Source organism: Anguilla anguilla, chromosome 9 (assembly GCF_013347855.1).
Source record: "Anguilla anguilla isolate fAngAng1 chromosome 9, fAngAng1.pri, whole genome shotgun sequence".
Taxonomy (NCBI): domain Eukaryota; kingdom Metazoa; phylum Chordata; class Actinopteri; order Anguilliformes; family Anguillidae; genus Anguilla; species Anguilla anguilla.
Window position 1 is genome coordinate 8,803,796 of NC_049209.1, and position 15,961 is coordinate 8,819,756.

At 41.6% G+C, this 15,961-nt stretch overlaps 1 protein-coding gene, 1 long non-coding RNA gene and 1 other non-coding gene across 5 annotated transcripts; all 3 read left to right on the forward strand.

Annotated features, from left to right (window-relative positions):
* The first annotated feature begins 122 nt into the window (after nucleotides 1–122).
* Nucleotides 123–6,965, forward strand: LOC118235254 (solute carrier family 25 member 45). 3 transcript variants are annotated; one of them, XM_035432417.1, is made up of 7 exons: nucleotides 123–1,525; nucleotides 3,225–3,291; nucleotides 3,396–3,439; nucleotides 3,562–3,633; nucleotides 4,776–4,964; nucleotides 5,370–5,622; nucleotides 6,020–6,965. In XM_035432417.1, exons 2-7 carry the CDS (start codon nucleotides 3,264–3,266, stop codon nucleotides 6,295–6,297), a joined length of 864 nt encoding a protein of 287 aa, XP_035288308.1. In that variant the 5' UTR covers nucleotides 123–1,525; nucleotides 3,225–3,263; the 3' UTR covers nucleotides 6,298–6,965. The 3 variants fall into 3 exon arrangements, with proteins under 3 accessions (XP_035288308.1, XP_035288307.1, XP_035288306.1); XM_035432416.1 differs by having other exon boundaries at nucleotides 123–1,478; XM_035432415.1 differs by having other exon boundaries at nucleotides 123–3,291.
* Nucleotides 6,966–9,892: 2,927 nt separating this feature from the next.
* Nucleotides 9,893–13,174, forward strand: LOC118235235. The gene is made up of 3 exons (XR_004766815.1): nucleotides 9,893–9,931; nucleotides 11,250–11,287; nucleotides 11,791–13,174. It is a non-coding gene; the product is annotated as an uncharacterized LOC118235235 (long non-coding RNA).
* On the forward strand, nucleotides 10,290–10,424 carry LOC118236801. The gene has a single exon (XR_004767085.1). It is a non-coding gene; the product is annotated as a small nucleolar RNA SNORA57 (small nucleolar RNA).
* Nucleotides 13,175–15,961: the final 2,787 nt, after the last annotated feature.

Below are 15,961 nucleotides of genomic sequence, written 5' to 3' on the forward strand. Positions count from 1 at the left end.
TGTAGATCTATATGCTTCAGGACCAGTAGGAAGTGTTATATGTTATATCGTATATTGACTCTGGACGACGATCATGACGAGTAGTCAGTTAGGTGTTCACAGTTACAATGCCATATGGTATGGAGTATATACGGCAACTGCAACTCTGATGTAGCTATTGTATTGGAACTGCACATTAACTTGCAGACTAGGTTGATATGCCGGTGATAGACACAGACACACACACACACACAATTCATTTATTGCTAACAAATGGCAAACATCCCTCTCGCTGTAATTTGGCTACAAAACAACCAAAACAACTTGGTGTGGACATACAATACATAATGCACCTGTCCTCGTTTTCTCTTTTGGTTCCAACTTTATATACATTTTCTGCACTGCGCGTGCAGACAAGGTAAACTGGCTTTTACTCACACAACAGGAAGTGACATCGCCACATACAGTCAATGCGAAATAGCCAACAACACTCATGATAACTTAACCTTCTTTCCCACCAACAAAAACACCCACGAACGGATAAACACCGGATAACACAGCATCAACAGGGAAACAGAAAAGACACAGAACTAGAAATCAACAGCATAGTCCTGGAATCATGAAGGCGAGCACCGGGGGGCGTAACGATCGCCGAGGGCCCTCACACACCGACAGGGCGGGCCCAGCCAGAGCAGGCGGGGTGTGCTGCACGGCGTCCACACAGTCAAAGGCCGGACCCTCGGAGAAGGAGATGCCAGAGCTACCAGGGTGGCAGAACATCTCATGGCAGGCCTTGAATGTAGCTCTTGAACCCTGCGTAGCATGGCACGACTCCGTTTTGATGGCTGAGCGAAAAGTTTTGCATCATCAGACGCACGGATTTCATCGAGGAGGGAACACAGGGCCTGTGATATTTCTGGCTTAATAGACGCCAGAGTGTGAGATCTCAGCTCTGTGCCATATCTTTGTTTGACAAGTCTGGGTAGGCTAGGGTGAATGAGCCTGAACCATGTGAGGACCACCATGTTTTCTAGCATGAGCGAAAGCTCCTCCTCTTCTGTCATAACCTCACCATGGTGGCTGAGGCCACCAGGGCATAACAATGAGTCCTCCACAAATGGTATCAGTCGCTGGTAAAGGTCTTCTGGATGCTCATCTCCCTCAAGATGTATATCTGAGAAGTCAATAAACTGAGTACCAGAGACTTGAAAACCAAAGTGTTGCCTTATTGTTTGCCATATGAATCCCAGTGATGTAGAATTTTTAACTATGGTGGTTCTTGATCTAATAGGGCAATAGTTAGCAATTTGCCCAAGCATCTAACTTTCTGCTGTGCAGTGCGTTGCCTAGCAACAGGAACGCCCTCACATTCATTCTGAAATCCTCTCAGCGGCTGGGCTTTTGTTTTTTTCAGCCACATGACTCGCTTGGCCAGAAAAGGAGCAAAGTTCTCGTCCACTGATAAAGTGTATAATAAATTCTGATTCCAGTTTTCGAAGGTATGTATGGTTTCAGTCTTTGAAAGGCACCACTGCTTCGGTGCACGGTAAGTAGATGCCATTTTCTACCTGTTTGAATATGCGGACGTGCTTTCATAGTGATGGCTACACTGTTTCGGCTTCAGTAAAATATTCTCCACTGTCGGGCGGCTCCTCATGAAAGTGAAAGTAAATACAGCATGCGAGTGATAATCCGACTGCTGCCACCAAGCCAGTTGAAGCTGTGTTATTAACAGAAAGCTGAGACACGGGCAGACAAGGTAAACTGGCTTTTACTCACACAACAGGAAGTGACATTGCCACGTACAGCCAATGTGAAATAGCCAACAACACTCGCGACAACTTAACATGGCCACGTAGGCCTACCGCTGGTCGGTACTGGCGGCGGGTATGTAGGTGTGAAAGCATCCAAAAAAACTACATCTTTGCCCTGACTAAATACGTGAAATAGGCCTACTGACCATTGCAATGTCAATCTGTAGTGTTATATTCTTTTAAAAGAAACATAGCCGTCTTTGATTACCTCAAATACCAATGCAATGCATGTTGACTTCGCTGGTGTAGATAGAAGTAACTTTGCTAGCTAATTAAAATAATGGAAATACCTTTACTTCAGGTGTTCTTGTTTGTTTTTATTAACGTGCACCAGATGCGGTCATTTCACAGAAACTGCTAGTCGTGTTACAGCCCTCCAATCTCCCTGTTCTTCTTCAGCCTTGGACCTCATTGACCGCACTGCAATGTTGTCAAATTTGACAACGGTGAACCTGCTCAAACAGAGCCTTAAACTCACCCAATCTTGGAAGAAACTAGCCCAATTTAAAAAATAATAAAATACAAAAAATGCATAAAATATGTTTGTACACTCATACATAAACACACATTATACTTTTATTCTTGTCATGAAGGTGAACATGCTCATTATGCAAGATTGCCCCCCCCCATTCCCACCCCCCAACCATCCCCCCCGCAAACATCGCTCTATAGTTGCAACTAACATTCTGAATGATCCTTCTCTGAACCTGAAAGACGTGGCCTAGCTTCACACCATGGACTGTAAAAACACAGGCTTCAAGGTCCTTAGCAATAGAGTGTACTGAGTTCAGTGTCCATAGCCTAATTAAGGAATTACCTAACGTTTGCCAAGCTGCTGTTGATACTTAAGTTATACCGACTATGAAACAAAAGAGTTTCAGCTACGTTGTCGAACATTATTTATCAGGGCTCTGCAGTGTTCCCATTTTAGGATAATTTGCACCTGAAAATAGACGTGCTATTCTAATTGGAGAAATAATTTTGGCGCACTTCTGCTAATTAGGGTGCATCAGTGCACTCCTAAATTTTTCCAACTTAGCGCAGAGCCCTATTTATTCAAGCCTGAATAAACACAGAACTGTTCTGCGTGTAGTAGACACAGGCTAGGTGCATTATAGGAAATAATACCAACCAAAGTAGTATTAAATGTATTTTTTAAAAACAAAATAAGAAAATATACGCACATACAAGCTGTTTTGGAGTTTCTTTGGAGTATATTCTCTTGCTTTAAACCACAAGCTAATTGCCCCTAAACCAGCTGTTGTGAAGCCAGCAAGTTGTGAAACATATGTAAGTATTTGAAATATAAACTCCAGAAAGCACTGTTTAGAAGCCTGAAAGTCAAGGACCCAATTAAGGAACCGCTCAGCTCATTATGAAGAGGAATGCAGATGAATTGCCAGACTTGAGCTGTAGTATTTATGTTCTCAGGGTGTCCTGTGTAATTCAGTTCCTCTCAAAAGGACCATAATGGAATTTGCTGCAGGATGGATTTCAGGTAAAGATTCTCTTTGTACCTGTGCACAATCATTGGTTATAAGGGAGCGATTTCATTAAAATGGGTGTGCAACAATGTTAGATTTAAAAAATCATACAATTTAGGTGCAGCGGGACTGGTGGTTGGACATCCGATGGACACAGTGAAGGTAGGCATGCATGCATTGACACCTGCATGCATATGTATATACTGGCTCATGGATATCATTCGTAATCCGAGTGGAGCCCTTCACAGCTGTGTGTAGTGTCGTTTTTAATTGTGTTCTTCCAGGTGCGTTTGCAGACCCAGACCAGGTACAAGGGGATCTTTGACTGTGTGGCCAGGATTTATGCACATGAAGGGGTGAGTGCAGAGATGCCATCTTCTGAATAGGTTGGCATAGTGATGATGACTTAGAAAGAGTACACGTGGTGCTTTCCTGTGCCATGAAGTCACTCAGTTGTATGTTATGGGAATATACCAATGATAATTTCTATCATTTTTAATATTTCCTGGTACAAATGCAACCTCGCAACATTATCATTCTATAGGTGCTGTTTAAAGCTCACTGCAGTTGGGACCAATGCACTTTGGTCATGATCTTTTTCAACATGGACCTACAGAATATCTTGTGTTAAACCCATGCTAATTTTCAATTCATGGTACACTAGAGTGGCATGTAGAATATTAACAGTAGAAAGCAATTGTTGTTCTATTGAGATTTTTTAAAATTTTTTTAAATATATCCTGAAAGCAAAAAAGTTAGCATACTGCCCCACTGCTGAAGAATTAATTGTTCAGTGAAGACCTTGTTTCTGACATTAAGGTAATGGAAAATCTTTTCACTATACAATTATGTTAATGTGCCTGTGGGTACTAACTGTACCATAGGGACTGCATGGGCATCACGTTATCTTGGTTTTTGGCAGTGTCAAACTGAGTTGCCAGAAATGAATAGCTTGCTAACCAAGATAGCTACTGTTGGTAGCTACCCTAACAGCAAACCTTGCTCCCTATTATGATTCCGCTCTATTATGATTATGAATAAGTGACAGCCTCGGATCCCGTTCTGGAGGCAGCAGAGGTGATGTTTCTTTCACTGTGATTGGCTAATATTAGCTCACACATGTATGGCTGACTGGCACTGATCCTACCACTGATGCAGTTGGTTTCTGCATCATCGATGTCAGAGTCTGTATTGTTTTCCATGTAATTCTTCACGTTCGGCTAGCTAGAGTCCATTTAGTGGGCTGTCTGTCAAAAGTAAACGTGAATATTCATTGCAGAATGAACACACTCCCTCATTCCTCTAGCTCTCCGGCTCAGAAAATGTTCTTGGTTGTAAATTTGGGGAAAGTAGCTATAGGTTGTTTTCTTATGGCTTAATGAAGTACAAAGTGATTACACAGGTTTTTAAATCATTTTCCACCATGTAACTGCTTTTGCATGTATTTCTTCTTAGTCTTTGGAAGTATTAATTGTTAATCAATTTCTTTCTTCATCAGATCACTGGGTTTTTCAAGGGCATGTCATTCCCTGTCCTGAGTATTGCTTTCAGCAACTCCGTGGTCTTTGGTTCCTATAGCAACGCCCTGGACTACCTCACCCAGTCACAGTATGCCCAATGCAGCAAAGAGAACTCTGCGACTGCGGCGGCAGTCTTTACGGCTGGTTGCTTTTCTGGACTAGCCCAGGTAAAAGAAAAAGCACAGCGATAACAAACTGAGCCTGTGTCTTTCCCAATCCTAAGGACTGTAATTCAGGTCTGAACATGAGCATTTTGATGTTTTTTTATTTTTTTATTTAAAAATAAGCTGTTCTAATTCACAAATTTATTAACATGTTTAAATTGGGACATGACTTTGTGGGGTGGCAACACTTTTTGCTTTTGAAGCACATGAAAGTAATAATTTGCTTTTACATTAGTTTAACAATGAGGATGTTTTTAATAGCTTTGAATGAATTAAATTAAACCATTTATCTTCCTGCTTCACGGCCACCTGCAAAATGGTTACAAAGCCCCCTCCCAAACTCCAGCTGACCTTCTCACCTCATGTATTGGTTTCATAAAGCTCTCTTGTATCGCCCTCCGCCTTCAGGTACTGGTCTTAGCTCCCATTGACCTGGTCAAGGTGCGGTTGCAGAACCAGATGAATGGCAGGTGGGGGGTGGGTGCGGACAAATACAGGGGTCCTGTGCATTGTGTGGCTGTCATCCTGAAGGAGAACGGTCCCAGGGGCCTGTTTCGGGGGATGGGGGCCCTCGCTCTGAGGGACGTGCCCTGTTACGGTCTCTACTTTCTTCCCTATGAGCTCATATGCAAAGCACTGACTGAGAGTGGAAAAGAGCCAGGTGAGTGAGTGAGTGTTTTGTAGAAGATTATATGCGAATGAGATCTGATTGGCAAATGAAACTGTCACATTCACTGTCATGTGGAAATTCAGAAGTGTTCACAAACAAACTATCTTACTCACTGTTTCAGAAGTGGCGTATTTTTGTAAAGCTCACTTTAAATGGTTACCTTCCATTTTGGGTCCTCCTAAAATTTAAAATAAAAATTGTGACAATGTAGGTGTCAAGACTGCATACATTTGTAAACTATAATTACATCGTAACTGCATGTGAACAAGACTCTTTATTGAACACTGCTGTTCATTGTTAGCTGATCTTTGACCTTTGCCTGCGTGTAATACAATGTAGGTTTTACGGCATGCGAAGTGATAATGTGCGTGTGTGCGCTTGACTTCAGGCACGTTTGCGGTGCTAACGGCCGGGGGCACGGCTGGCGTGGTGACGTGGGCCTGCGCTACACCTATGGACGTGGTGAAGGCGAGGCTGCAGATGTCCGGAGCCGGGGGGCCGGTCTACAGGGGCGTCCTGCACTGCATATCGGTCAGCCTGCGCCAGGAGGGCGTGCGGGTTTTCTTCAAGGGCCTCCTTCTCAACAGCCTCAGAGCCTTCCCTGTGAACGCCATCACTTTCCTCTGCTACGAGAGCCTGACGAGGGCCGGGACGTCACCGCCGTGACGTGAGACTGCTTCCAGGGCCGAGGCCGCGAAGCGCGGCGTGCCTGACCACGGCCATTCACGGAACAGCGTGGCCAGTCGCTGCTACCAGAAGCCTCAGAGCGCACAAACTGTTCATGATGCGGTGAACTGGGCTGTTATTTCAGGGCTATCCTGAAAATGAGTTGACGTAAATAATTTAGCGTTGGTGAGCCACTATGCAGAGACATCGGCAAAGAATAGCAACTGCCTCAGCAGTGGAAGGGGAGGAAACCCTGGACAGTTATCAAAAGAAAGGTTTTTGTAGTATTTTTTGTATGTATTGTAGTTAAATAGAAAAATATATACATGTTTAAAAATATATACATTTATAAACTGAACACATGACAGACATTGTGCCTTAATTGTCATTCTCATTGTCACAACCCATGTACATACAACTAGTAATCCATTCACAGTTCATGTATAGGGTAATTTCTGATTGAAAAGAAGTTCATAATGGCAAACAATGCCCCCTGTATGCCTTCAGAGTATTGTTTCATCTTGAGCTAAAACAGAAATAACCTAGACAGCTGACCCAGTTTACTATGTATTCTGTTATCAGAAATGGCAGTCTATTTTTTTAAAAAACTTCTACAGTGCTTTATACAATTTGTGTATGTTTGAAATAAATAATCCTTAAATCTCAAATAATGTTTTAAAATATCTGGGTATGAATTCTGTTTTGGATTAACATTCAGTAAAAAACCGCATAAACCCAGAAGCAGGGCTTAATAAACAAATGACCAAACTATCCTTCTTAAATTGAATTGAAGATTTAAAATGAATATTTACATTCAGTTTGAAAGAAATCTTGAACAAATACATGGAAAAACTTTCTTTTAAGAAAGTGTTTGTACAATTGGCGGTTTATTTTAATGTTGGTCCTAGAGCATTTTTGTATTTGTTAGATACTGTTCATGGCTGTGTTGAGGTAGTAGTCAGATTATTCACTGGCATCTTTTAGCAGAGTGTGCTTCCTGAAAATAACATCGCTTGAATGCAAATTAATGTATGGAATTCCTTTAGTATAGCTTTAGTATACCATTCATCCTTGCTTCTTTCAAAATTCATACTTTTAGACATACTTTTATTTTTAAAAACTGGTAGCTATTGGCTTGAGCATGTGTCAGTTGCTTGTGACATGATGAAAGCTATGTGTATGAGGGCGGATCTCATTCTGTAGCGTTGAGCCTGAGGCTTTCTAAGAGTCTTGGCATTCTGTTCACGTATTCAGCGCCAGCCCCGATGTAGAGAGAGAGGACTTCAGGGGTAGACAGTGAGGCACACAACAAGGTACAAAGGTGAGAGCCAGACTTAAAAAGGGACTGCAAAGGGAGGAAGGAACACAAATCAATGCTCCCTTTTACAAACTGTGACAAATGCAGCTCTATACTGTTTTAGATTACAAACTAACAGCATAGTGGTTGCTGATATTAACCAATTACTGATATAGTTATAATTCAGAGGGGAAAATTGGACAACGCTATTAAAGGAGCAGCCTCAGGGCATAGGAGGAAATGAGGATATGAGATGAAGGAACAATGAGAAGGGGGGGGGGGGGGGGGGGGGGGGGAGAGCCAAACCTGACAAAGTGCACCTGACCTTCAGCATTGTCTTGTCAAAACAAGTGGCGTAACATCAATTTATGAGTAACTTTTATGTATTACATATCCTGACTTAATATCAAAGGTTACCTGTCAATCTTGGTTGTCTGTGTTGTTCCTATGACTGATAACCTATTTGTACATTGGACACATGGGAAATTGACCGATAGACCCTGATGATTGGCTCAATAATGCCATTAAGCATTTCACTAGGAACATGACACTATCTCTCTTTCTCCGGGGCTAAATGTATGTGGGAATCAATACAAATCTAACATATCTTATCTCACACCAGTTCCCCAGCTGTACCCTGTGCTCCTGCAGGATTAGTCTGTTTCTCTCTTTATACATACATTTACACTACAGGCCAAAAGTATTAGGCTATCTGTGGTTAAAAAACCGTTGAACCAGGGAGCCCTAACTAAGATTCCTCCATCTTGTGAGTGAGATATCTAAATATCCCAGACTATGACCCAATTACTATTTATATGAAATAATACTAGTATCCATCTGGACACTGAAACTAACATCTGTCCCAGAGCAGCTGCACTTCCAGTCAGTGAAACTATCATTATGCCCAGTGAGTAACCTGTATTTACGATGTTACTCCTTTACCATATATAAGGCCAATACACTGACTGGTCCTTGCAGACATGCACACCCGGGTCAGCATATATGCAGACCACATACTTTAGATTCACTGAAAAGGGAAAACAGTTTATAATGGCATAATATGACTGTTGGTGAGGATAGGCAGTTCCAACTATGCTGAAAGGTAAACATTTTATTTACAAAGAAACACAAATAAAGAATGTGCATCTGCCTTTTCCCCATATTTTTGGTCCTAGGTTGATGGTGCTTAGCCCACTGGAGTCTCTTCTTCTTGTTAATAGCACATAGCAAGGGCTTTTTTTGCAGATACACATCCTTTTAGACCAGCAGATCGCAGTTGCTGTTTCACTGTAGTCAGGGGAACTGGTTTCTCACAAGCTGTATTGAGTTCTTCTTGCAGTTGTGGTGCAATTTTACAGCGGTTTCTTCTGCTAGACACCGCAAGATATTTGTCTACTGCCTTTTGATTATTAGGTTCAAATTTGCTGTCCCTGGACTTTGATCATTCCATTGTCTGCACTCCAGTGGAGTCGTAAAAACCAGAAAGCTGTTGAAAAGACCATTTTCCCATGGCCTGGAGATTACCGTGGGGCAGTCTCGCAATATTTTTACCCCACCAACATTTGTGGCCTGCAGGAACTGGTTTCTCTCTAGTTGCATTAAGTTATTCCTATAGTTGCGGTGCAGTTTTACAATGGTTTCTCTTGCTAGACAACACAATATTTTATTTATTTATATTTATTTTCTTGCCCACTCAACCTTTATTTTAATGCCAAATTGTATACAAATGTATTTAAATGTAAAAAATAATATCAGGGACCATTAAGCACAATGCACAACTATAGCCAAGCATCCAAACAAGACTGTGGAGCCTCACCAGTTTCTGAAACCCCTCCCCATTATTTCCCACACTTTCTCATTCTCACTGACCTGAAAGTGTAGATGTTCCAGCTGTTTAAACTGTTCACAGGATACTCTAGAGGAAGCTGGATTCACAAAGGTGCCAGGTCAAACCTTTGTTGGTCCTGTAAGGACTTTGGACTGCTGGGAGCCAGCTGCTCAATCGACCCATTAAGCCAAGTGAAAAGTAGATACCAAATATTAAAGTTAAAATTTAATTTTAAAGTAGACTATTCCAATAGCCTCACTTGTTTGGCTCACGACCTACGTCTGGGGAGCGCGTCTGGGGACGAAACAGCCGATAACGATTGCAATAACGGTTCTAAGCACAGGGCGGCGCTGTATTCAAACTGACCTATGAGTAAAAAGTTAGATCTACTGCACAAATTGTTTCTGTGATTACGTGACGACATGTGTCATATAAATAAGGAACGGCCATTCGTATAATTCCTTTCTGTTCACGTTTGCTATCGTGGGGAGTCCTGTTGCTTGTGGAAGGTGAGTGTGGAATGGGAGGCGTTCGTTTATATATATATATATATATATATATATATATATATATTTTTTTTTTTTAATGGGTCTTGTAGATCTGTTGTATATGTATATATATATTTTTTGGTTGGAACTGATCGACGTTTTCAAGGTATAGTTTCCTGTTCCCGCTTATAGTCTTAACTTCGTGTTCAGAGTACGTTATACTTCCCTTTTGATATTTGATATTATTTGTGGATTATCCACAAAAGTGGAGCATTTGGCTTTGGCCTGTAATTTCAAGATTTCTCGGTATTGGAAAAGCGGGCCTGCGTGGCCGGATTTTAACCACGCACGTTTTTTGAATTCAAAATTTGGCAACTAACCTCCTTTCTTGGCATGCACGTAGTTGCTCGTACTCGTGTGTGTATGTATGGAGGAACAGAAGTTTCCAGTGCTATGTCTTCGGTACCAGTGCGGTTCCTGTCGTCTGGTTCTATCCTCAATCACTGGAACAATTTTTAAAGGTCCTGGAAACTAGATTGAAATTATGGTGATATTCCCGAGAAGTGAATTTATTGTCGATTTAATTACTTATAATCTTTAACCCAATTTTAGCCGTTATTGTAATGAGCACCATTAGATTATCGTGCCCTGTGAAAGCTGATATGGACAAGGGTGGACGTGTCCTCCCCGCTGATAGTACACCCGAACAGGGCTGGGCCTGAAATGGTTATCAAGTCGAAGTGGGAAAAGTAAATGAGTACATCGGCAGAGATTCATCTGTTGTATGAATAAGCTCATTGCGTTCACACAATGCTGCTCAGTACAGGATAGTCAGTTCTCAACTGTAGGCAAGTAATAAAATTGTTGTTTTTGCATTGTGAAATTGTGCACGTTGTCAACATTAACATTGTGGGTACATGTACTCTCGTTCTCCACACTTCGTTCTCCACGCTAACACTTGGAGAACATTTGTGGCAAAGATCAGCAATGCTCAGGTTGCGATTTCAAAGATCTTGAAGCGTGTTTTGGTTGGATTGCTTAAGATTTATTTATTTTTTGATTTTTACTCTGGTTGGATGGCTGCATTGGTTTCTGTTCTTGGCAAACCCCCCCCCCCCCCCCCAAATCACAAGAATAATTTTGGAATGGTTCCAGACCATGTGAATGCAAAATTTTTAAAATGCACATAATTCAGATTTCAGTTTTCTGGACCTTTAAAAAGCAATGATCACAATGTTTTCCAAATTTACATGATCTTGGTATACTTCAAAGATCAGTGTTTAACAGTAGTTTGCATGCTCTTATGGAATTTAACAATTTCTGATGTAATCTTTCTCAGAGCCTTGGAGCTACATGTGGTTCTGCATCACATTGCAGGTGAGCATTAATTTTTTTAAAATGTGGAAACTGGGTCTGAATGCACACCCTCCTCATATTGGCATGCACAGTGTTGATTGTGCCTGTGTGTGTAATCTATGGAGGGATAGCAGTCTTGTCAGACTGCAGCAGCCAAAGAGATGACTCTTTGTGCTAGCTCAATGACTGGCACAGTGTTGAGGGCAGGGTCATTATGTGGCTCTTTAGACGTGTTCAACTGCATTCATTGTCCAAGATATTGCATTTCTCTAGTCTACTTTGCATGTGTTTTGAGGCTAGCTATACCAGTGTCAGATCTGGCAATTTCTTGGTAGCACTGGACTATTCTGTTAAACTAATCTTTTGTTCTACCTGCGGTCATAATTTTACTTGGGCTGAAAACCTTTGGCATTTTAGCATATGCCTCATGGTGCAGTGAATCTTATCAATTTCAAGGCACATGATACAAATCTGTACTGCAGGTGAATAGTAAATGACCCTGTGCCCCTCTCCTGTGTTCTTAGGCTCATGGAGTTCCTGGATGCCCCCTTGATGCCCATCGATTTTGGGGAAATGATGCTTCTGCCTGCTAATCCATAATGTACATTCATGCTTTGTATTTAGACCTAGAATTATTTACTCTGATGTGTTATCAGGGCTAATATGCTAACTAAATTGTGATTCAAGCAGGGCAGTAAAACATGGGAACTCGCAGCCTTCCATACACTCCTGTTTGATGCACTAAAACACTAAACTACTTCTTGGGTTTTGTATGTTAGGCTACACTAAGACTTGAGGAACTCTAGACTTGTCTAGAGCAGGCATCTGCACATGGTTCTGGAGTGTGCATGGTCAATAGATCTGTTCAGCCTTTTTGGACTCAAGAAACTAGATGAGGTAAGAACTGGCACTGCTTTTGTGAAGTGCTGAGTGACAAACTAGCACATCCTGTGGCTTTCCAGGACCAGGGTTGCAGACCACTGCTCTTGAGAATATAGATTTTTTTTTTTTTTCTACAACCAAGTGAAGGGTTTGCCTGCGTGGTGGCTAGACAGAAATGCTAATGAGCATTCTGTGGAAGTTAATTGCACCAAGGTAAGTGGATCAAAACCATTCGGCTACACGAAGGAGCCAAGCCCAGACGGGAGGCTCAAGATTAAAAGGTTGTGGCATTCACACTTAAGCACAATGATGGTACGTCGATGTCCGCTCATTATATTCACTTCATGTAGGCTTTCAACCAGTGCTTTGATTTGACATAAAATCTAAGAAGTAATTAACATTTAAATGGGTTGTTAATGGTAATGTGCTTGTCTTAATTGGCATCCAAATCATGCATTTTCTGTTGCTTTGTTGGCACCTACCTATTGACTAAAAAGCATCAGCTGCCCAACCCTGTTCCTGGCGATCTGCAGTCCTGTAGGTTTTTACTCCAGCCCTAACACATTCAACAGGTAGATCTGGTTGGGCAGATAATTGGTAGAATCAGGCATGCCAAATTAGACTTGGCCTGTATATTTACAGGAACAGAACAGGATTGGGCTGCCCTGATTCAGAGGGTGGGTGATCTGGTTTGTCATTATTACAGAAGCATGGTTCTGACTTACTGTGCTCATTCTTAAATTATTTTTTAAAATGCGTCAAGTTACTGGTTTGCTCACAGAAACTAGCATACGCACAACCTTTTTTAGATTGTGCCCAATTAACACCAAAGTAATGCGGTTGTGCTGTAGCCTTTCTGTGCAGAAGCGCTCGGCACATTGCTAAGGTGGGAACTGGTTAAGGGAAGGGGTGTACTGTGCCTTGTTAAACAAGGAAACTATTAACTTGGTATCTTTCCATTCAAATAAAAGTGCTTTATTTTTGGCTATGTATACAATGTATAATAAAGGTCTTGCCTAAATGCTATAGTGGCTTGTTCTAATTATTTACAGGAAAGTTCACTTCACCTTAATCAGTATCATAGCATTGTCTCAATTTGAGAATTAAATGTTAAGATTCTCATTATTTAGGTTTGCCTATTTCATACAGTTTGTGATTACTCTGTCATCAGCACCGTCATTCAAAGACTAGTACTATGCCTAATATTTTTAATGAATGGCTATTGGCAATATCAAAATAGGAATTGTCAAAATATGGTGGGATTGGCATGATAGCATTATTTAAGAGTATATGCCAGCTTTATTATTCATTTGTCACAATTCACCTTGACAAGAATGTTAAGGCAGGTAACATTAGGAATATTAGTAATCAGAATAATATAAAAACGATGGTGAACTCTTGTAAATCTAGGTCAAGGCTTAATGCTCATTGTATTCAGATACATCGGTTATGTACAGGGAATTCAATTCAATCTTTTTCTGCATAGTCAAGCAATCACAGCCTTATATTTGCTGTGTGCATGCACTGCAATGTAAAAACATGCGATCCATATTGGAATGAAATCTAATTTCTTCTGGGGGGGGGGAATCTGTCCATGGAGAGATTAGTTTAGTGTGAAGAAATGTTTTTAAGTTCAAAGTATTGTCCAAAATAATTTAATTTGACCAGGATAAATGGATAGTTTTGAATTGACTTCAATGGGGAATTTTGCTTTTTGGCACGAGAGGCTTAATAAACTGCAATACCTCAAATAACCACTAGAGACCTTCATGGAGCATGGTAATCCCAGTTCCCCTTGGGAGGGAGTAATTACATTCCCTTGACCCCTTGTTTTTACCCCCTCCCACCAAGGGTATAGTATGCAAGCTTCCAGCAAGAAGGCACTCTCACAATACAGTGCTCCACACTTGAAGACAACATGTGTCTGAATCAGTGCACTTGCCTACTACTGAGTACACGTATACTGCATAGTAGGTAAGCGTGCTGATTCGGACATGGCCGGGATGATTTGGTGTGCTGTCAGATGGAGGAGGTTTTTTGTTGGATGAGATTGGATGGTTTGTGAATAATTCATAAGTGCGTGTTGAGGGAGGATTAATTGTCAGATTCTTCAGCCTACGCAATTTGGTTTGCGTTTTTGAGTGAGGATTTCTCACAAGAGAAACGGTTTGGTGTCTTCCTAGTGTATCCTCCCGTGCACAGCACCTGTTAAGATTACTTGTTGCATGTCACAAAATGACTCTTGTGAGGGAGGAGAGCAAGGGAAGGGAATGTGTTACAGTGGAACTGAATTCAGCCCTGGTTTGGAGAGGTGCCCATGCATATATCCCTGTGGTATTTCTCTTTCCTGCTGAACTACTAACCAGGCTCGTCCCCACTGAAGCAACAGAGTGATGGTGGCCGTAGAGAGGGACAGTTTGCTAGAAGTGATAGTGTTGTCGTACAGAAGCTGTTTAACCTGCTGAATGTAAAGCTTGATTAAAAATTGAGAGCGCAAAGGAATCAATATGCTCTGCTTATCAAGCATCCACTGACCGTCTGGGCCATTCTTAGACAGTGGCAAACCTGGCAAGACATTACTGACAGCTGTAAGTGGCAGTATCTTGCCAACCCTGTGATGTGCTCTGTCTTTTTCAAATTTCTCGTTTCCGTTGTAATCCCTGCAGGAGCAAGTCAGTTCTTCTGTAGTGGCAACAGCTGTTTGGAAGGCAAGACAATGTGTGTATGTCAGTACCTCAGAATGAGATTGTTTCAGTAACACCTCAGTTGGACCTGCCAGCACTGACGCCACAATCTTTGGTGGTGTCGCATTTTAGGTGGACTTGGATGCCAACAAGTCTAGGGCACAGGTGCAAAAAGATACAGCAAATAATCAAAATTCATCAGCAAATCTGGGTGAAAGGGTCCACTTGCTGTAGAACACAACTTGGTCATTGTCTTTGGTACAGGCTATAAAAATTTGGGGTGCTCACCTATGGCTAGGATGTAATAAAAAATGTGGCTTACTTCAGAAGACTTCCAGACAGGACTAATCCAGAATATGCAGACCTGACTGCAAGGCCTAGCCTTGACGAAGTCTGAAGACTTCACTGCCCTTCCTGCTGACTCATCTTAATGTAAATCCATCCCAGCAGCTCTATGCATCCAGCACTGGTTGTGAAACTCCATTAAAAAGCCCAGTTAGCCTCACTTGAGCTCCATTGAAACACCTGTTCTGTGCTCTAGGATGAGGTGTGATGTGTAGTGTGAGATTAGGCACGTGCTTTCCAGTCTCTAAACATGAGAAAATCCCACCAGACATCTGCAACCTGGTACAATGCATGCATCCCATAATAACGTTGCTGTACGGCTACCAGTGGTACCTGCATATGGTGGTGGTCTGACTTCTGCAGTAGACCTGCTTACTGTGCTCTGTGCTCCTTCCCTGGAGTCACAATCAGAATTCTGCACTGCAACTGGGTGTACCCTTGAGCAAAGTACTTAAACTCATTTGCTTCAGTAAATGACAAGCCCATAAATGACAGCTAGTATGTAAATAAGAGAAGGCAATCAAGCACATAAATATCATTGTGGGATTTGAATTATGATACACTTTTATTGTAATGTAGTGTGCTGTAATTCAGCTTTGAACTGCGGTCGTGAAAGTCATGAAAAGTAACGCAGGCTGTTAGCTAATTGCAAGTTACTGTTATTATACTGTTGTAAATAGCTACTTAGGCAGGATATTTTATACTTGTCAGCCAAAGAAATCCCTGGAGTAGCCTTAGTGTACAATGTTCATACCCTAGCAACTACATGTTCCAATGTAGTTCC

Bases quoted from the DNA above. Each gene is read 5' to 3' on its own strand.
- LOC118235254 (XM_035432415.1), top strand. From the start codon at position 3,264: ATGGAATTTGCTGCAGGATGGATTTCAG. The intron at 3,634-4,775 runs GTGAGTGCAGAG...TTTCTTCATCAG, and splicing joins GGATTTATGCACATGAAGGG to ATCACTGGGTTTTTCAAGGG. The intron at 4,965-5,369 runs GTAAAAGAAAAA...CTCCGCCTTCAG, and splicing joins GCTTTTCTGGACTAGCCCAG to GTACTGGTCTTAGCTCCCAT.